This window comes from Hippopotamus amphibius, chromosome 2 (assembly GCF_030028045.1).
Source record: "Hippopotamus amphibius kiboko isolate mHipAmp2 chromosome 2, mHipAmp2.hap2, whole genome shotgun sequence".
Classification (NCBI taxonomy): Eukaryota; Metazoa; Chordata; class Mammalia; order Artiodactyla; family Hippopotamidae; genus Hippopotamus; species Hippopotamus amphibius.
In genome coordinates, this window is record NC_080187.1 from 208,805,076 (window position 1) to 208,826,279 (window position 21,204).

Below are 21,204 nucleotides of genomic sequence, written 5' to 3' on the forward strand. Positions count from 1 at the left end.
ACCCTGCAGGAGGTGGTGTGCTCTGGCCTCAAGAGTAAGAAGTCAGCTCACTTTAGGAAGCTATGGTTTCAGAGGATAGATGATACTTGAGCTGAGGCTCTAAGGCTAGAAGAATGGAAAAGAACTTTCCAGGCATTCTAGTCAAGAGGAGAGTCATCTAGTAAAAGATAAAGGTCTAAAGCAGCGTGTTGTACTTGGTGTCCTTGCAGTACTTCAACTCAATAAGTTACTGCTGCCACTGTTACTTTCATCTCCCTAATAGTTTGGGAATTCCCTTCGATGACTTTTAAAGCAACACCAGGAAAGAAGTAAGAAAGGGTCAGTACTATGATAGAGGAGAGAGACGCTGTATCAGGATGGAGATGGCACATGTAGCAGAGACCAGATAATGAAATTGGGCTTGAGAATTTCATGAATCCCTTTGAGGTGGCTGAGAGCCAGTCTGAGGTTGGAAATCACTGGATTTTAAGATTTCTACCCCTAAGGTCAGTCGGCATATGCCTCTGAGGGGTTCCCTGCTACCCTTTATGAATTTAACTTGGCATATTATAGAACACTTTCTAGACTGCTGGAGGACTGGGAGTGGGGGTCGTCATGATCAAATGAGCCAATACCTAAGGGAGCACTTTGAAAAAAATAAGGTGGTAAACAAGAGCAACGTAATATTAGTATTATTTATATTTCCAGAAAGTACTTTAGGGATTTAGCTATGTAACTGAAAATATATGACCATGTCTCACTCCAGGTAGGACTAAAATGAATTACTTTTCTGATCCCATAAGAGCCTTCCTTTACAGTCCTTCTTTTTTGAGTTATAATTTATCATTCACAATCACAATCATTAATATATAGAATTATATGCAGAATCTGGTCATTTTTATTTCAGTAACTGGGGACCATGATTCTTCTACAATTTTTAAATAATCAGTTTTAGCCCAGAAATAGAATTGAAGTTTGAAGTAATAAACTTAGTGCCCAGGGGACTTCCCTGGTTGTCCAGTGGGTAAGACTCCACGCTCCCAGTGCAGGGGACCAGATTTAATCCGTGGTTGGGGAACTAGATCCCACACACATGCCTCAACTAAGACCCGGCACAGCCTAAATGAATAAATAATATTTTAAAAAAATAAATAAACTTGGTGCCCAGTCTGGCTTTCAGGGGTGACTTTGCTGTCTTCTTTCCCTCTTAGACTTTGTGGTCTGGAAGGCCTTCCATTTTCCCCACTTTGGTTTCATTGATGCTACTTCATGGAATCATAGAATTGCAGGACATAAGGAGGTCTTACAATGGTCTAGTCCAACTCATTTATTTTGTAGAGGAGGAAATGGGGGTCCATCGCCATTAAATGACTCGCTGATGATTGCCAGGTATTTGGCAACAGGATCAGACTGTCTCCCACTCTAGAGGGATGGGGCAGGGGGAGAAAGTGAGATAAGGCACCCAGAGGCTTTGAGCCCAGATGGCTATCTTTATTTGACATACCCATCCACTCAAGTACTGCCTCCAACTGGTGTGTCTGCAGAGGTGGAAATTACTGTCCTAGGATGCTCCATGCCTGCCAGGTAATTGCTGATGGATATGGCTCCCTCGGGCGGAAGTGGTCCTCAACACCGGTAGTAGCAGCAACAACAGACAAAGACATCAACTTTTATTGTACTCCAGTGTTTTACTTATCACTATTCAGTATAGAAAACTTGGGTAGATTTGGGGCTAGGGGCTCATTGGCATCCAAGTTAAAAAGGGGGCAGACCTGGCCAAGCTTTGTTTGAGTACAGATTACTTTTTAGATGTGTAACAGTTCTGGATTAATGCCTGGGGGGTTGGGAATTCTTCCTCAACTAAAATGTTAATGATGCTAAGAACCCAACCCTCTTTAGTGCCAATAAAACAGACAAGCTAAGTTCATTGAGAAATCACTGAGTTGCCTGAAAGGAGCAAAGGGCCGATTCGATTTAAGACTGGAGATTGCTCAGGACATACCAGGTGGAAAGAGGGTCCCCGGGACTGCTAGGAGCTAAGAAAGGAGGCAGTTGTCTGTTTATACACCGAGCCAAGGTGTCATCCCCAAAGAATTGTGGAAAACTGAGGAAACCAATTAGAACCAAGTGTGGAGTCGTTATGCTGTACATTGTCAAAGTCTATAGGTGGTGACCACCATGGGGAGAAGGTAAGGAAGGGTGGGGAAAGAAAGACCAAAGAGGGTAATGGAGCTGGCCTTATTTTCTGTTCAGAAACAGGTTTCAGAGAGCACCGTTCGGAGAGTGAGGAGACCTCGACTCTAGTCCTAGCTCTAGTTTGGTAAAATACAGTAAACGAAAGAATGTTCCCGGCTAAAGGCCTCCCTCCAGCCCCTGCTCTTCGAATAGCCCTATGCCTCCTTGGTAGCTCAGCAGCTGGAAATGCTCAGTGACTTAGGGCAGAGGTGACCGAGGTGCAGCAAGTGACACACTCAACAAGTGACAAATTGAATCATTGTCAGCATATGGTTTCTGCCCAGCCACACACAGAGCTAACCTAAGTTCTGGTCCTAGCTGTTCCTATTAGTTGTTTGACCTTATTTCTTTTCAGACCTCGGTTTCCTCATCTGGAAAATGATGAAGGTGACTTAGGTCAGTGGCTTGCCAAATCATGGGAAGACAGAACATGGAGTAGGTGGGCACCCACTCCCTGACACATACACACGTGATGCACACACACGCATTATCTGTTCATTTTCAAGATGTGTCTAAGTGATATCTTGTATGAACTAAGAGTTATCAGGTAAACAAAGACTGAAGAATTCTGGACTAGGTATTTGTGGTCTCTTTTCATCTTGTGTGAGCAGTTTCCTCCTCTTTTCCAAACCTTCAGCCACCTTTCTCACCACCATCTCCCCAAGTCCTCTAATTTTACGTATATCAGAATGAGAGGTGTGAACCAAAACTCTGAAACAGAAGTCAAACTTTCTTCAGTTCGTTCTAGATCCCTGACTTCTTCTCTTTAAATCTATTTTGAATTTACAGTCAAGCCAGTAAGACACATGTTAATTAACATGGTTATGTGTGACTGTATTTCAAGATCTTTTTTCTTTCCTACTCTTGTATGAACCACGTATTGACCGCAATTACAGCTTATCTCAGAATCTCAGCAAGCCAAACAATGTTGTCAGATATATCGCGGTTTAAAAAAAAAAAAGGAGCGATATGTGGAGTCTTAGCTCACAAAGAAAACCTTCCTTGCAATGCCTAAAAGCATGACTTGTTGTGGGTGGCGTGGAGAAGCTGTCTTAGAAATTTACAGTGTCCTGAATCCAACGAACTATATTTTATACAAATATTCAGTGACATTTAGAGGTGAGTGCAAGCCTTGTGCTTAAGTCTCAGCTCTGTCACTAAATTTCAGGGAACTTAATAAGTCACTTTGTTTTTGTGGACCAGCAATTATATCTTATCCATCATCTGGGTCCCAGAGTCTGGTACAGTGGCTGGCATAGAGTGAGTACTTCATGAACATATATGAACTGATGAAATGATAATTTATTTTTTACATGTTGACATAGCATGTTTTAGAATCAGAAGGAACTAAGAATCAATACACATCCTTAGGCTTTTAGTAATTTCATCCCCTTTTCTTACATGACCATACTTCCACTCTACCCTGCCAGCATTAATAGCTGAAGAATAAAAGCTTCCAAGGAGATGTATTAGTTGTCTTCAGATATTTGAGGATTCTCTGTAGAAAGAGATGTGGATTTGTACTGTTAGGAGGTTAGAACTGGAACAGGACATAGAATGGACAGTCAGAAAACATAACTGCCCTGTTACTGTACGTATTCAGACAGAAGCCGGGTCAGCAGGTGTGTAAAGAAGGAGGGATTCAAGGGTCAGATGCAGTGGAAGCTAGGTCAGATTAATAAACTTTTCAGGGCTTCCTAGGTGGCGCAGTGGTTAAGAATCCCCCTGCTGATGAAGGGGACATGGGTTCGATCCCTGCTCCAGGAAGATCCCACATGCCGCAGAGCAACTAAGCCCGTGAGCCACAACTATTGAGCCTGCGCTCTAGAGCCCATGAACCACAATTGAGCCCATATGCTGCAACTGCTGAAGCCCACGTGCCTAGAGCCCGTGGTCCGCAACAAGAGAAGCCACGGCAATGAGGAGCCCACGGACCACAATGAAGAGTAGCCTCGCAACTAAAGAAAGCCCGCACACAGCAAAAAAAGACCCAACACAGCCAATTAAATAAATAAATAAATTTATTTATTAAAAAGAAAAACCTTTCAGGTTCTTTCAGACACCAAGTCTGTGAGTCTACTTCATTGTTGGGCAAGCGTCTCCTCAGCCAAACAAATAAAAGGCTGATGCATTTTCTGTCAGTTACAGGGAAAGGACATGTAGAAACTTCATCAGACTTGTCTAGATTCTGTAATTGGTTTAATCATCCACTCATTTTGACTGTCAAGTACTCTGTCAGTGTGAAACACGTAAGAAATAGAAGAGTACAGGAAAGAAGTAATTCTTTCTCAGGCAAAAGATTTACACACTTCTCTGTTTCTCTCCACTGAGCCAGCTGTGTGATATTGCTATCGATAATGTGAATGCACTTGTAGCCTCTATGAGATTCAACTAAATAGTGCATAGTGTCCAGAACAAGGTGACCTAAGCTAGTGCTAGGTGTGTGTTCAGGTGTGGGTGTTACACTTTATGAGGAACATACACATATGGCACCACACTCAGAGAAAAGTAACCTCAAAGGAGAATGTGAAATCATGTCTGGGTCCTTCCGGCAGCTTTCTGGTTCAAGTCACAGAAAACCCAACTCAAAGTTGCCTCAATCACAAGGGAAATTTATTGAATTACGTGACTGAAAAGCTAAGTAGTGCTGGTTTTAGGTAGAACTTTATCCAGGTAAGTCATTTCGAGCTCTATTCTTAGTAGGCTTCTCCCTGCACAGACCAAGGATAGCTGTAGAGTTCCTGGGGTGACCTGCTTCCCAGTTTAGAGGGGAAGAGCAGGTCTCTTTTCCCCACAAACAACCAGAGGTCCTGGGCTTCAATTTGATTGGACCAGTTTAACTGCCTGCACCCAGGACGTTTAGGTGGTGCTGACTAATTTAAGCCGGAACCACATGCCCCACCTCCAAAGCTGGGAGTGAAGTCGGCTTCCCATGAAGCACGTGGGCTGCTGAGTGGCAGGCGAATGTTGTTAGAGTGCCGGTACTAATGGAAGGGAGAAGGACAGAGGGCAACCAAACATAGCAAATGGTCCTAGGGAGAAAACAGGATATTTGTTCAGGAAACAAAAGTTTGTCAGGACATGACAACCATCTTCAAATATGTGAAGAGCTGTCATTAGACTTAATCACTACAACTCCAGACCATGGGCACATCTTATAGGAAGACATATTTGGATTCAAAATAAGAATGAACTTCCCGGGGCTTCCCTGGTGGCGCAGTGGTTAAGAATCCACCTGCCAATGCAGGGGACATGCGTTCGATCCCTGGGCCGGAAAGATCAGATCCCACATGCCACAGAGCAACTAAGCCCGTGCACCACAACTACTGAGCCTGTGCTGTAGAGCCTGTGAGCCACAACTGCTGAAGCTCACACACCTAGAGCCTGTGCTCCACAACAATAGAAACCACCACCACAAGAAGCCAGTGCACCACAACAAAGAGTAGCCCCTGCTTGCCGCAACTAGAGAAAGCCCGAGCACAGCAACAAAGGCCCCCCCGCCAAAAAAAATTTTTTTTAATTAAAAAAAAAAAGAATGAATTTCCTAACAATTCAAGCTACCCAAGATAGAATCGTTGGAATCCTGTCTCTGGAAGTCTTCTAGCAAAGACATGATGGCTGTCTGTCAGGAATATTATACAGCTAATTTCTGGATGGAGTAAGGAATTGGACTAGGTGACCTCTAACATCGTTCTGGATTGTGTGGCATGTGGAGGAGTTAAGCTAATAGAGATGCAAACTAAATGATAGCTCTAGAAAAACCCTTTCAGACATTTTGCCACACTAAAATAACTTTTGCAATAGCAGATTTATATGACCATAAACAGTTGAATGGTCAATAGACCTTTCTCACAAAGAGCAACACCTTCCCCCTGCCACCCCTCTCCCATGCACACAGAACAGATATTCTTAAACTAGATTCTGAAATAAGACCACACATTTTTTGGAGCAAAGAAAAAAGTTCGATACAGCAGATGTCTAAAATCTTATTTGAAAGGCAAGTGCTTAATGGACTCCTTGACCAGACCTTGTACCATTAGGGAAAAGGTCAGTTTTGTAATTCACTTTGGTCATTTTGAATTGTGAGTCTAAGCCCCTGCTTTTCTCATAGAATTTAGGTCTAAATATTAAAATTCTCATTTATATGCCCAGGGGATGATATAGTCTGGCTCCTGTACACCTGCGTGGGGGAGGACATGAGCTATGTTACTTTTAAATACACAGGGGATAAAAGACTATAGACTGGCAGTCAGGTCCTTTTTTTCCTGCTCACTGACTGGCAGACCCAGCACATGAATAATGCTACACCGTACCTTGGTGCTCTGGCTGTTGTGTGTTGTGTGAAAATGCATTGTCCTTGATACTCAGGAAGCAGTAAGAGCCAAGTGATCTAATTTATGGCTGTGATGATTTTCTGCCTGGTCCCATCTGAGCTATGCCCTCCTCTAGGCATCTTAGATCCTTTCTGTCCCACTCAGCTGTTTGTTAAATTCAGGGATATCTATTTTAACTTTTTAAAACTGGTCACTCCTGAATGCAGCACCCTGGCCCGAGTTTGGGATGTGGGGCAGGGAGAAGGTGCCAGTGAGTGGATCTTAGAACGTGGGAATCATAGTGACCTTCTTAGACCTTATTGAGTAGCCCCTTACTAAATCCTCTTATCACTTATTTTTAAGTGATTGATTTGTGTTTAAATAAGTGATATGACTTGTTTTTTGGTTTTGTTTTGTCCTATACAAGCTGTGCTAATAGATTCACAGGCGTGATAAGCACTTGAATAAGGATAGAGGCTGATGAACAGAGGAGATAGGATGGCACAAGTGAATTATATTTGTTCATTTTATATTCTTAGAAATAATATACATTATTCATTTATTTTGTTTCATAATGCATTCAGTATCTAAAAATATCAGCTTGCTAAAATTCCCATTTGTAGTTAACCAGGGTAAATTTTGTTCTGTTCTTTTTCAAAAAAAAACAGTCCTTTGTTTGGGCACTCTTATTTTAAGTTAGTGTTACTAAGCAGTGTGTATTCAGTTTGTGGTCATGTGGAAGTGATTTTTTCTCTCTCACTGAGGGCTTTGTGAGATCTGGGTACTTTGTTTTTGCAAGTTGTGATGGGTTGGAGGTGGTACGACCCTAAGTTTTAGCACCCAGCGCAGTGCCAGATACAATCAAATTGAATGCCAGTGTCAGTTCTCCCTCAGGTAGGAAAAAAAAATGGTGCCTGTATGGGAAGTTCGGGGGATGGGTTGGGTGGGTCTTTGGTCCCCTCTAGCTCATCCTTTACTTTCTAGACAGGAGCCCTAAGCCTAGTAAAATGAGGAAGCTTCTGAAACCATGGGGATCCTATCGGAATTCCAGGGATCTTTCTGACTGCAAAGTTTATGCATTTTTCCCCATACTAGGCAGCTTTGTGAGTCTGCAGTCAGTTCTAAGCTAGTTTCTACCTGTGACGTTAGGTACTGTTCCTCTCTGAGCCTCAGTTACCTAATAGCAAAATGAGTAGATTAAACTAGATCTCAGAGGTCCCTTCTGTCTCAAAAAAAAAAAAAAAAAAACAGATTTAGGTCATTATTCTTCGTTTAGAGTATAAAATCTCTGTTTGCCATAATCCCTGTTTATATTTAGCCACAGTTATAGCTTAATGCATCTGACTCGAAAAGAGAGTCCTTGGGACTTCCCTGGCAGTCCAGTGGTTAAGACTCCATGCTTCCAATGCAGGGGGCGTGGGTTTGATCCCTGGTTAGGGAACTAGATCCCACATGCTGCTTGGTGTGGCCAAAAAAAAAAAAAAGAGAGCAAGTCCTTGCAAGATAACTATAGTTCCTAAAATTTGAAGTTTAAAAAGAGAATAGAGATCAACATCGAAAGCTAGAATGTGATGCCAGGAGCACAACAAATAAAATAATGTTCTTTTAAAATTCTAACCATATGATTTAATTTTATATTTCTTTTTTCTATTTAAGAGAAAATAACACAAGCTTGAAAAGCAGTAAATATGTAAAGAGAAAATTTGTCAACTGATATTGGAAGATCTGACCCAGGTCACACATAAATCTCTCAGACAGGAGCTGCAGGGCAAGCCATAATTTCAGAGAGTAAAAGAGAAAATGAAAGCTGTAGCTGGTGTCTTCTCTAAGTTACATGGGTGGATTCATTTTAGTTTTCTGATTGTGCTTCTGAATGTAATGTAAAAGGGCCAGTAGCAAGGTCTGTTTTACCTTTGCGTGTGTAAAAAGTACCTCTACAGAGATAGAAGTGTAATGTGAGCCTTCCAAAGTTGATTTTTATCACCAGGGTCATTGACTAAACAGCTGAGGCCCCATAAGCAAACTTTTGTGTTGGCAGTTGCCTTTCCAAGTTCATTTTCCAAAGTCAAAAGTCCTATTATGGGAGGTTTTTAAATTGCCAACTGTATGGTCCTTACAAGGAAATACAAGGTAAATATGACTACAGTAATACCCTAAGACCTAACTGGTATTCAGGCCTGCCTGTTGTGAAGTCATTCTTCCCCATTTAAACACATAAGGGTCTGTCTTAGAATGAGGCATAACTATCCCCTGTTAGTGTGGCTTAAAACCTTAGACCTAATGGCTGATGAAAGGGGAAAAAAAGCTATGCCAAGAAGAGGGAAGAGATTTATCTAACTAGTGTTTCAAAATGCTACTAGTTCTAGAGACTGATTAGCAAAGCCTATGACTGGAGCAATTATCATTCTGTTCTCTGTGCCCAAGTATTAGTTAGACATAGAAAACTCAACACAAGCAAAATGTACAGGCAGGAAGGTGGACCTGGACAAGTTAGTTATAAACAGCATCTCATATGTTGGGAGGTGCAGGCAGTACATCAGCCCTAACAATTTTATTGTGTCCCTCTGAACTCTGCACTCACAGCTCAGCATTTGGAAGGCAGACCCAGAAGAAACAGAGGCATTCACGAAGCTAACATTTTATATTGAGGACCCTCAGTACCACTTTTAATGTGCTATAAAACTAGGGGCTTCACTTTTTCATGAACTGTGTGCAAAAGCAGAGGCAGTGACTGGAGGTTGACTTTGGATCTGTTTTATGGTTGTTGCACCCATACAGTAATGTGATCTTGAGAAAGGTAAACAATAGAGAGTTTAGCAGTGAAAAATATGCCTAATATAAATACAGTCGAGTACATGGCAGTTCAGAATTTGAAAAATATGACTGTGGCATTAAATTTTCTGGTGGAATTAACAGAGGAATGGAATATAGCATTTAAGGCCATATATCTGAGACAGAGAAAGGAGATAATACATCTAACTCTCTGGTCTGTGTGGCACTCATATAAAGAAAAGCACAGTAGCTTTATTTAATTGAGAAAATGAATCAATTACAATGATGTTGCATCATCAAATTCTTGTGAAATAGAAGATATAAGTCACTGCATTGTGTAACAGTGTTAAAAAGTAATTGAGTATCTTAAGCATTTTGAATCAATTTTAGGTACTGGCACTGCTACCTTAATACAAAATTTATGAAGATGATTTCATATAATATGTTGCTATCAAAACTGTGTAATAAAACCTGGTAACAATGTCTCTCTAAAAACCTGGGCAAAACAGTGTGGTTATAAGATCATAAAACAGACTTTGATATTGCTGTTTCTCCTTTGCTTGTAGTAAAGAGCAAGCGTTCAAGGAGTACAATTTTAAGTTGTCTTAAACCATGCTTTTAACGCACAGAATAGGGCAAGGTGGAAACATTTTCTAAGGTCTTGCTTTATGAGGAAAATTTCGTTTAGTTCAGGCAACTCATGTTACTGGGAACAATGTCTCACAATCCATTGCTGAAATCGTTTTGAAACATATCACTTAAAATGTTCGCTACATGTTTTCCTGAGAGAATTTGTAATCCCCCTGACTGCTGGAAATTTGTGGAAAACATTCTTTTTGATGTCAAAAATGGTTTTCTAATTCTGTGTTCATTACAAGTAATTCTCCTGTTGAAGTAGATATATCTTACTAAGAATGTTTGCGGGGTGGGGTGCTTACCTGTGTGTACTTTAAAAAAATACAATTGGCCCTTGCACAACGAAGGGGTTTATCTGCATATAATTTAGTCAGCCCTCCATTTCCAAGTATCCGAGCTTCCTTCGCATCCATGGATTCAACCAACCGTGCGCCTTTTGTTACTGTAGTATGTGCTAATGAAAACTTGCCACATATAAGCGGACCTGCACGGTTCAAACCCATGCTGTTCAAGGACCAACTGTAAAAGCAAACACCAAAGGTATCTCATAGGAGAATTTACCTGGGTTTTTCATGATTTTTTAAAGGTGCTACATTTGTTACTAAAATCCTAACCACTCCAGGGTGGTAGTTAACAGCTCTGTCTTCCTTTTTAATGTAAATCTTTTCCTGCAGACCCTTATGCAGAAGTACTCACTGACTAGAGGAACGAGAAGGAGCAGTAATTCAGGTCAACATTCAGCAGGAACTGTCAAGTAGACTAAGAGCCAGTCAACCTGGGATGGAAGTTTCAGGGAGTGGTGACTGGGGAGGACGTGATGAGGAGCCAAGAGCAGGAATGAGTGGGTACCATGTTCAGTTGAGAGAATACTTGGGAAAGCACTTCTTAAAACTCAGGCATTCAGTGGAAGGGTCTGTTGATCAGCCATAGGGATGCAAAAGAAATGTAAAATGGCTTCTGCCCTTAAGAAGCTTAACAGTCTAGGTGAGAAGAACCCACATGCCAAAACTAATAACTTATCGACTTTATCATGCCAAGTATAAACACATGCAAATCCAGTTGTTTTTAAGGAATGCTGTGATTGTAGGCAGACATGATGCTGGGGAGAAAGGTGCATGGGAGAGGCCCCAGCACAACCACAGCCTACTCCTGTGGCCTTGGGCCTGCCCCAGCCTCTGGGAGGCCCAGTTTTTCCCATCATACTCTAGAGATGACCATCCCTACCAAGCTCAGGGTGGTTGTGCAATCTAATGAGAATGTGTGAGTGAAAGAACTTTTAAAAGCACCATTAAATGCATATAAGGGACTATCACTAGTTTACCTATACTTTACCAGCTGGTTGAAGCACAGTTATCCCAGCAAACAACGGACCCCTCAATAGTTGTATTTGGTTCCTGAAATTTTCCTCCTTAGGAAATTTAGTACCAAGGACTCCATTTTCTATGAGTTTGTGATAACTGCAGGCATATTTTTTTTGGTGGGGGTAGGGTGGGGGATATTGAAGTGGTTAATACTTTAACTACTAAGTGGATGTTTTATTAATTTTGTATCACGTTTTAGTAACTGTCTAAGAGATGTGGTTTATCAGTGTTAGCTGTGTGAGCAGCCTGCCTCCAGAACAGGCATTCTTCTTTGACTCAGCTCTTATCCCCTGAAAAACAGTGTTAAAACTTGCACGAATTTGATTTTCCCAGAAAGCATTGCTGCCCTGGAAACAGGCTGAAGGAACTTTGGAAAAGGTGGAGTCTTCACCCACTCCTGAGTCAGAGGCAAATACTTCAACCACATAATTAAAGTTTTCTTCACAAAATAGGGGATTGTGAGCAGACACTGGCAGGAATCCAAAATTCTAATTTCTGACTATGATTTAATTTCAATTTTAAATAAATCGGTTTTTAATTTAAAAAGAGTGAGCTTCATAACATTAGCAATGATTGCAACATTAAGCCCAGTGTTCACAATCTAGCAATATAAAACATTATTTATATCTGAATCGTAAACAGCCTTTTGAAATGGATTATGGTTTTTCTCCCTATTCTAATACAACCTGGAGGGTACTAAAAAGTGTTGTGTGAAATTAACATTCTGCTGACTTTCGCCTATAAATGAGAAGCGAGCTATTAACATTTGTGTATTTTCATTATGTAAATTGTGTTAACACATGCCCACAAATTGCCACCAGCAATGCAATAATTTTCTCTCAGTGATCATAATGTGTCCAAGTGAGTCATTTTGATTATGACATGCTAATTACATATTGCCTTTTTTCAGATTCAGAAAAACCAGGGATCTTTAATGGTAAGCTTTATGAGTTCAGAAAAAAATTCACTTTTCTTTTTCCTGATGGCTGCTTCCTTTGCATGCTTGAATGCCTTGTTTTAAACTTAGCAAATTGCATTTTGAAGAAAATGCAAACCTTTAACTGCCTGTATTAGATTAGGTACCATTAGAAATAATAGAACATCCTGAGCATCAATGTTTTTATAAGAGTTTGCTGTTGTTGATTAATCTTGCTATATTTTATTGCATTAATGATTTTTTCTTTCCACTCCACTGTAAAGACATTGCATAGAGGCTAATACTTTTTCCTCTCTTCTTTCCCATTGCAGCCTCTCCAGCTTCTGCAGTGCATTGTTGATGAGGTGAGGCATCGTCTTATGTGCTTTCACTCCTAAAGTCATTCCTAATGGTGTGGAAAGCTTATATTTTGTTTCCTAATGAAGCACAATGCCCAACATCCTTGGAGCAAGTTGTGTTGTATGGCTCTGTGCTGTGTTACGTGAACCCGCCTTGTCCTGAATCCTGCTCTTCTGATTCCGGCAGAGAATCCCTGCCAAAACAGACTATCCCACAGGCTGGTCCCTCCGGGGTATCAGAAGCCCTAAAGATAAAACACGATAATATTAATTTATCCTCTCTCCGGCCAGATGGGGATGGAGCTGGAAATTAAAGCAGTATCGTTTTTTTCCGTAACAGATATTTAAAGTCTTTCAGTAGGCAAGGGTCAGAGTTGAACAGCAAACATAAGCTGCATAAAATTTGTCCTCCTTGCTTTATTTACCCAAAGCATATCACAGGATAAAAGTGTTCAAAAGCTCTAGGTCAACATTTCAGCTTTAATTTCCTACTTAGGCATTTTCCCCAGAATATACTCCTGATGTTTGTGCTTTTAACTGGTGCTGTTACATGTTAAGTCATCCTACCGCTAATCATTATCCATTGAGTTTCACTATCCCTTTGCCTTCATGGAGTTAAGCTACCTGAACTTCATTCTCAGTCAACTTTTTCTGCTTTTGATTCTGACTTTAAATTCCTTGTTTTCTGTAAATTAGCAGTCTAATAGAGTACAAGACTCTGATTAAGAAACGTTAATGTTTTTAAAAGCTGAGTTTTTCTGGGCTTGGGCTTGCCTGCTAGCAATGCTTATTTTTTAAACTTTAATTTTACAATATTTAAAATGCTTGTAATGAAGGCGATAAATGATTCAGATAGGAGAGTTTGAAAGAAAAAAATCGTAATTCATAATTATTCCTCTCAATTAAACATCTGTATAACCAGTTATGAGATTTGGGAGAAAAAATAAAGATCCTCCTAGGAAAAAAACAAACGCATACACATATCACAATAATAGTAAGAATGGGGCTCCAGCATCCTTAATGGCTGCATCCGTCAGTCCATATATCCCTTGCAAGCCATAAACCATGTTAGTGCAAAAATGAAGGCATCGTCCTGAAACAAATGGAAGCCCCATTATCTCAAATATCAGACAGGCCTCCTGGATCGAATAGCTCATCAATATCTTCTGTCATCTGAGATTCCAAAAGCATCCTATCCCCATCAGAATCCTCCCAATTAAACTGATTTCCTGCACTCCCCCTTCAGGATTGTTGAGGGAAGAGCCCAGGGAAACTTGGCCTACCCAGTCAAGTGCACAGCTTGCCATGTTTCCTGGGCTCTGCTGTTCTTGGTCAGCCAGGCTCCTGGGCATCAGAATATTCAGGTACCGATATCTTCACCAATAATATAGGTATTGCTGGAGAGCTCACTTGAAGGTTTTCTGGGTCACATGGATATTTTCATTCCTTATTTAAAGGAGCAGTGATTGCTATTCAATTTAAAATATTTTCCTTGTTTCATTTGGGTAAAATCTTGAGACTCTTGAAATCATCATAGGGAGATATTCTAAGAAGAGAATGTCTGTGTGATGAAGGACAATAGCTTGTAGTTTAATGGTATGTTTTTCTTTATAGCACTTCTTCCTCAGTTGAGAGAAAAATATAACTTAGACATCTATTCCCATTTACTCTAAAAACATTAAAATATCTTTTTTATGGAAATGGGAAATTCACATATATTTTTATTTTTTATTTATTTTTTTAAGCTCTTTATTAGAATATAATTGCTTTACACTCTTGTACCAGTTTTTGAGGTACACCAAAGTGAATCAGCTGTATTTATATGTATATCCCCATATCCCCTCCCTCCCGTGATTCCCTCCCACCCTCCCTTCCTGGCCCTCTAAGGCATCTCCCATCATCGAGTTGATCTCCCTTTGTTATACAGCAACTTCCCACTAACTATTTTACATTTGGTAATGTATCTGTGTCTACGCTACTCACATATATTTTTAAAAACAAACATCAAGTTGATCTTGGAACCAAGCTGATGATTGGTAATAAGAGTATTGGGAAAGAGTTGGTCAGATGACCTGCCTTAGGCAAGGTGCATCATAGCTTCTGAGGAAGGAAGGATTGGTGGGATCCTTTAATGACTGTGCTTGCCCCATGTTTGTCAGATTTCTCACTTCTGTGATACAGTGTTTCTCAAAGGGTAGTCCAAGGACTCACTACATCAAGATTACTCAAGACTCTTGTTTAAAATGCAGATTCTTGGACCCAGATCACTGAATTAGACTTTTGAGGGATAGAGCCCAGCAATCTACATTTTACTAGCTTCCCAACTCTTTGCACATTAAAGTTTGAGAATATCTTCTATAGTGGCTAAGTCTGCCCTTTTAGATCCCAGAGGAACAATTAACTGTCTTCATTTACATCTGACATTTAGGGCTTCTATTTCTGAGTGAATATAACCAGCCAGGATTTGAACCATCTTACTCCTTGGGCATGGGATATACCCCATTATGAAATGGCTATCCAATGACAGTATATACTGTTTCTCTTAGGGAAAAGTCAAATCAAAAAGTACCGCTTCTAAGGGAATCTGATTCGAACAAGATGGATATATTTGGAGTCATGCGCAAAATAGCTAAGCAAAGCCCAGTATAGTGTACTTTATTTAATGTGGATGTACCTTGACCTCCTAGCATGGCCTGACAAAGAATGAAGAAGCAGTAAAAACAAGATCAAGTGGATAGGAGCCAGCACTAGAGTAGCCAGGGGTGAATGTCAGGAGTTGGGAGTCAGGAGTTGGAATCATGGGACAAACCCAGAGTCAGCCACCACATATCCAAATAGAAGACACCAAAAGTTAAACAGAGGAGTAAGAATGAACATGAAATTTGGACCACAGAACAGGAACTGGATGGGTAGCCAAGGTACCAGGAGAATCAAGCTCCAAAGAGAAATCTGGGAAATTTAGTTTAATTTTAGAGGGTGGAGTTTGTCTCCTTTGGACCTGGCTAACTCAGGATATGAGTGCTGTCCTAGAGACACAATCTTTGCCTCAAAGTTGCTTCTGTCAAAAGAACTTCTTACTTTAAAACTCATAATCAGGCCCTCTCCAAGTCCCAGAATACCTGAGTTGTAAAGTACTTTGGTTCATTGTAAGTGATGTGTGTCTATGTGTGCCATGATGCCTTAACCATCTGATATCTTTGGAGAATAAGGTGGCCCTTACTGTCTAGATAACTGACACTTACTGCTTTAAGCTCTGACATCAATGAGAAAATTTGCATTTTTAGAAAGAATGTTTCTAAAATGTGTTTGCTCTTAGCAGCCTGTTGATAAAGTGTAGTGAATATCATTTTTCATTGATATAAAGGTTTCACTGTATCATAACCTTTTCTTGACAACTCAGGTCCCTGTTTTGAACATGGTACTGAACTAAACTTTGATGTATTGATGCTCTCTAGGGCTATAGAATTGTGGGGTCCTGCCTTGTTCTTTCATTGAATTTTACCAGCCATTTTCCTTGTGTGTTTGGCCTTGGCACTCAGTGATATGCTTGGGCTTTTTGAGGTGTAGAGAGCCATTTGCTCCCAGACTAAATGGCCCTCCATGGGTGTGCTGCTCTTCTTGGTGCTTTTCTTGTGTTCTCTCTTGTGATCACCTCTGTTTTCTGTGGTCACTCCTCATTCCTGTCAGTGACTACTTGCTGTCCTAGTTATCTGATCATCTTATCTTCAGTGTTTGCACTCCTGCTAGTGACCCTAGAAAAATTAAAGGTATTGAATGAAATTAGATACCCCAGTGGTATGTGTAAGGTCAAACACACTCATCTGAGAGGAGAGATTGAGGCTGATGAAGTAAAATGAGTGGGCTTGTGTTCATTCATTCAGTAGATAGTTCTCAAAAGTGCCCGCTGTATGCCAGCCCAAGTTGACCAGGCCATGCTCAGGACAGCCTTGAAGCCTAGAGAGAACTGGGCTTCTAGGCAAGGCTCCCAGGTCAACTGCAGATTAAATTTGTGAATCAGGGTAGAAAGGCAGAGGCACAGTCCCAAATCCTGGGCCAGTACAATGTGCAGGGACTCAGGAGTCTGTGTAGCCATCTAATGCTCTGCTCTCCCCAGTGCCTGGGCCGCCAGTTTGCCTTGCAGTGAAGGGCTGGCCACGTTGGTGATGTGGCAGGTGGGAACAGAGCAGTGATATCTGAGTCACCAAATCCCAGGCTGGCTGGAGGCAGCCAGGACATCAGTGGATTGAGATGCTAGGAATTGCAAAGACTGAAGTGGGGACTTCCCCCTTGAGCCTGCCCCCAAGAAGGCCACAGACTTGGAAAAGATAAGAGTATGGAAATGAATAATTATGCTTCATTATAGGGTACATACTATACAACCCAGAAACAGGAGGGTTTGTTCTGCAGGTGAGTTAGGAGAGGGCCCTCAGGAGATATGACATTTAAGGTAGGTCTTACAGGATGAGAATTTGTTTGCAAGGTCAAAAAAGGAAAAAAGTAAATGTCAGACAGAAGGCTGGAAACTTTCTTGCGAATCATTTTTGAGTTCACACATGTGTTTCAGAATGTGCAGGTTACCTGAAATATGACAGCCAGAAAAATGGATTATTACTCTGAAAGTGTATGTGTCTATATATATATATATATATATAAAACAGCTGAAAGTATAGCATATTATAGCTAAAAATAAATTTCTGTCTAACATGTGTAGGTGCTCCTCCGGACAGTTAGCAAATCCCTGGTTTATACATCTGTTTATTTATTCCTTTTACCAGTAAAAAGTGAATTCCTATAAGTCATGTTTTTTACCTGATCAAGAAGTATCTTCTAAATGATAGGATATAAAGTCAACACACAAAATCAGTCATAATTCTATATGTTAGTAACCCAAAATGAGCAATTCAAAAGTGAAATTAAGAAAACAATTCAAGTTATAGTTAGCATCAAAAAGAATAAAATACTTAGAAATAAATTTAACAAAAATGAAAAACTTATACACTGAAAATTACAAAATGTCTTTGAAGGAAATAAAAGACAAATAAGAGAAAAAAATCCCACATTCATGGAATGGAAGACTTAATATTGTTAACATGGCAGTACTTCCCAAATAGGTTTACAGATTCAGTGCAGTCCCTGTCACAATCCCAGTGGGCTCTTTTGCAGAAATGAATGAGTTGATCCCAAAATTCATATGGAAATGCAGAGGAGTCAGAGTAGCCAAAACAGTCTTGGGGTAAAAAGAACAAAGAAGATTCAGACTTCCTGATTTCAGAACATATTACAAAGTTACAGTAATCAAGATAGTGTGGTTCTGGCATAAGGACAGATGTGTAGAATAGAATTGAGAGACCAGAAATAAACCCATATATTCATTGTCTGTTGTTTTCTGATGAGGATGCCAGGACCATTTAATGGTGAAAGTATAGTGTTTTCAACAAATGATGCTGGAACAATCGGAGATCCACATGCAAAAGGGTGACTTTGGAGATCATCATAGAGAAACTTATTTCTGTTTTCTATTTTTTCCTTTGACATTTTTATTGAAGTACAATTTACATAACATAAAATTTGCTCTTATAAAATATACAGCTCAGTTCCAGAACATTTCCATCACTTTGTAAAGAAACCCAGTACCTGTTAACAGTAATTCCTAGTTCCTCTCTCTCCCCTCCAATCCCTGGCAACCACTAACTAATCTACCTTCTGTCTCTGTGGATTTCCCTGTTATGGACATTTCATATAAATTGAACCATGTAATATCTGGCGTTTTGTGTTCTTTCACTTCGCATAATGTTTCCATGTTGTCGTATTTATCAGCACTTCATTTGTATTTATGGTTGAATAATATTCCATCGTATGGATATACCACATTTTTGTTTATCTGTTCATCAGTTGATTAACATTTGGGGTGTTTCCACATTTTGACTATTATAAATAATGTTGCTGTGAACATTTGTGTACTAGCTTTTATGTGGATATATGTTTTGTTTTCAATTCTCTTGGATATATATACCTAGTAGTGGAATTACTGGGTCATATGAAAATTCTGTGTTTAACTTTTTGAGGAACTTTCAAATTGTATTTCACAGCAACTGCATGTTCCATTCCCAGGAACAATTTATGAGGGCTCAGATTTACCCACATACTTGCCAGTACTTGTTTTCTGGGGTTTTTTCCCTTTGAATTGTAGTCATCCTAATGGATATAAAATAGTCTCCCATTGTGGTTTTAATTTGTATTTCCCTTGTGATTAATGATGTTGAGCATATTTTCATGTGTTTATTAGTCGTTTGAATATCTTCTTTTCAATTCTATTCAAATGTATTTTCTATGTTTAAATTGGTTTTTCCTTTTAATTATTAGAGTTGTTGAGTTCTTTATGTATTCTGAATACTAGATTCTACATTTTTTTTCTCCCATTCTATGGATTGCCTTTTCACTTTCTTGATGGTGTCCTTTGACACACAAAAGTTTAAAAAAAATTTTTTGGCCTTTGAAGCCTTTCTGGTTTGATTGACAGGTAGGCAACTTAGCTCTCCACCCTGTCCCCATCCCACCCATGGCACCCACATAAAAGTCCTTAGAGTTCCGTAGATTATAGTTTGAAAACCACTGATTATAGCCCAAATAATCATTCTGTAAACCTGTATTAATCCCAGAGCTAGGTACCAGGGATAGGGCATGAGTAAGATACAGTTGCCACCATTAAAGAGTTTCTGCTCTAGTCAGGGAGACAGGCTAGCAAACGGGCATATATGCGTAGATCACTGTAAACTATACTGCAGGCCATGTAAGTAGTGTGAGACCTGATGAGCTCTCAGAGGAGCACAGTGACTCACTCACATAAAAGGATATTTGTGATAAGGCAGTTAGTGATGTTTGCAGCCATATAAATTCTACATATACTAAAAGTGTGGACAAGGTACTGCACACAGAGAGGAGAGCTGGTAATGAAGGACTCGATAACATACCAGAGAGCTCTACAGAGAAGGGAAGCCCAAAGGGCCAGTAGGAGTTAGCCCCCAGGATTCTTGAGGCCCGTGCGGGGTTCAGTGTGGCTGCAGTGCTTGGCAAAGTATTAAAAGAGATGAGGCAATGACCACATTTAGAAGGGTCTTTACACATTGTGCCTGAAGGCATTTGCAGGGATGGAGGTGGGGGGAGGTGAAAGAGTTTTAAGCAGGGGATCAACAGAACTAGATTTGTGTTTTAGAAAAATCACTCCGACAGGGTTGTGAAAAGTGGATTGGGAAGGACAGTTAGGAACTTACTATGCTTATAGGCCTGATCAAAATTTATGCGGGCTTTTCATTAGGATAGCCTTAGCATGTTTGAAGGGTATTTAGAAGATAGGATAAACTGAATGTGGTGAGTAATTGGATGCAGGGGAGGGTGGGGAGGTAGGGTCAGAGAAGAAGCATTTGGCTTGGGCGGTCAGACCATCACTGAGACGCTGCAGGCACACACTTCCTGGGAAGAAGATACTTGTTATATCTGTTCGTAATTAGCATTCTGTTCCTAGGACAGCACCATGCACCTGGTTCAAAACTGTATCAATTCGTGTTTCAGACCCAGTTATAAGAAGTTTATCAACTAGACTCTAAGTTCCCAGGCTTTTTATTCCTATCTTCCTAATACTGCACCTAATTAATGTACAGTAGTCACTTATAAATATTTGTTGAATGAAATTCATGAGTAATTATAAGAACTTACTACTTTTTTTTTTAAGACCTCAGAAAAAAAAATCCAAAAAGTAATAGTATATGACGAGGAGTTACTTACTTAATAAATACAGTCCTTTATCAAAATTCAGGCATCTAGCCTTAACCCTTATGGTTTACGAAATGTTTCCCCAATGTTCCCCAATGTCATGTTGCTTTCCCACAACACTCTGTTTTACCGATGAGGAAACTGAGTGACAAAGGATGGGACACTTTTTACTATGCTATAGTTGTCCTTGATGGAAGCAAAAAGTAACAGCTGAACTTTTTGGCATCAAAGAAGAGATTATTTTTGAAAACTGTAAAAGAAGAACTTAGAAAGCATTGCAGACGTGCCCCAAGGGCAGAAGTATATTGCAACACAGTTCAGTTCCGCTGTCTGTAAGAATGACTGCATGTCTTTAAGAAAGAATTGAATTCTGTTCTGCATATTCTTTTAAGTTGGCAGGGAGGAGATTGACTCCTTTTAGAAAGATTTATGTATACGAAAGGTTGGGCTCTTAAACCACTATTCTCTTTTAAAAATTCATTCATGCAGAATCACTCATTCTTGGATAGGGAGAAGTGGCAAGGCTATGAACATAGTAGGTGCTTTCTGAGAGTGGGGATGAGGAGTGGAGGTGGGAAGTGGGGGTGTGAAAATGGCTAACCCCCCCTGGAATTCAAAAAGAGGTAACCAGCTCCAGAGGGAATAATATCCATTCATTTTTTTGCCTGAGGAACCTCACCATAGCTCTGGCTTCTGAAGTTAGCCAAAAAAAAAAAGAAAAGAAAAGAAAAAGGTACATTCCCCATCCCTCCTGCTCCCAGCATCCTAGGATAGCCTGTTCCTTTTACAGCACATAACTGCAGGTAGTTCAAAGTGAGACAAGACTCCATGGCCAGGACTTCCCTAGCCGTCCAGTATTTAAG

General features: G+C 40.2%; 1 protein-coding gene across 17 annotated transcripts in view; it reads left to right on the forward strand.

Moving 5' to 3' along the window:
- Positions 1 to 21,204, forward strand: part of MAP2K5 (mitogen-activated protein kinase kinase 5) — a 262,400-nt gene that overhangs the window by 193,845 nt on the left and 47,351 nt on the right. For 14 of the 17 annotated variants that reach the window (XM_057723002.1, XM_057723012.1, XM_057723013.1 and 11 more), the window contains 2 exons: positions 12,207 to 12,233; positions 12,545 to 12,577. In XM_057723002.1, coding sequence (XP_057578985.1) covers positions 12,207 to 12,233; positions 12,545 to 12,577 — 60 coding nt within the window. The remainder of the gene's footprint in view (positions 1 to 12,206; positions 12,234 to 12,544; positions 12,578 to 21,204) is intronic. The other 3 variants (XM_057723006.1, XM_057723010.1, XM_057723016.1) reach the window with 1 other exon arrangement.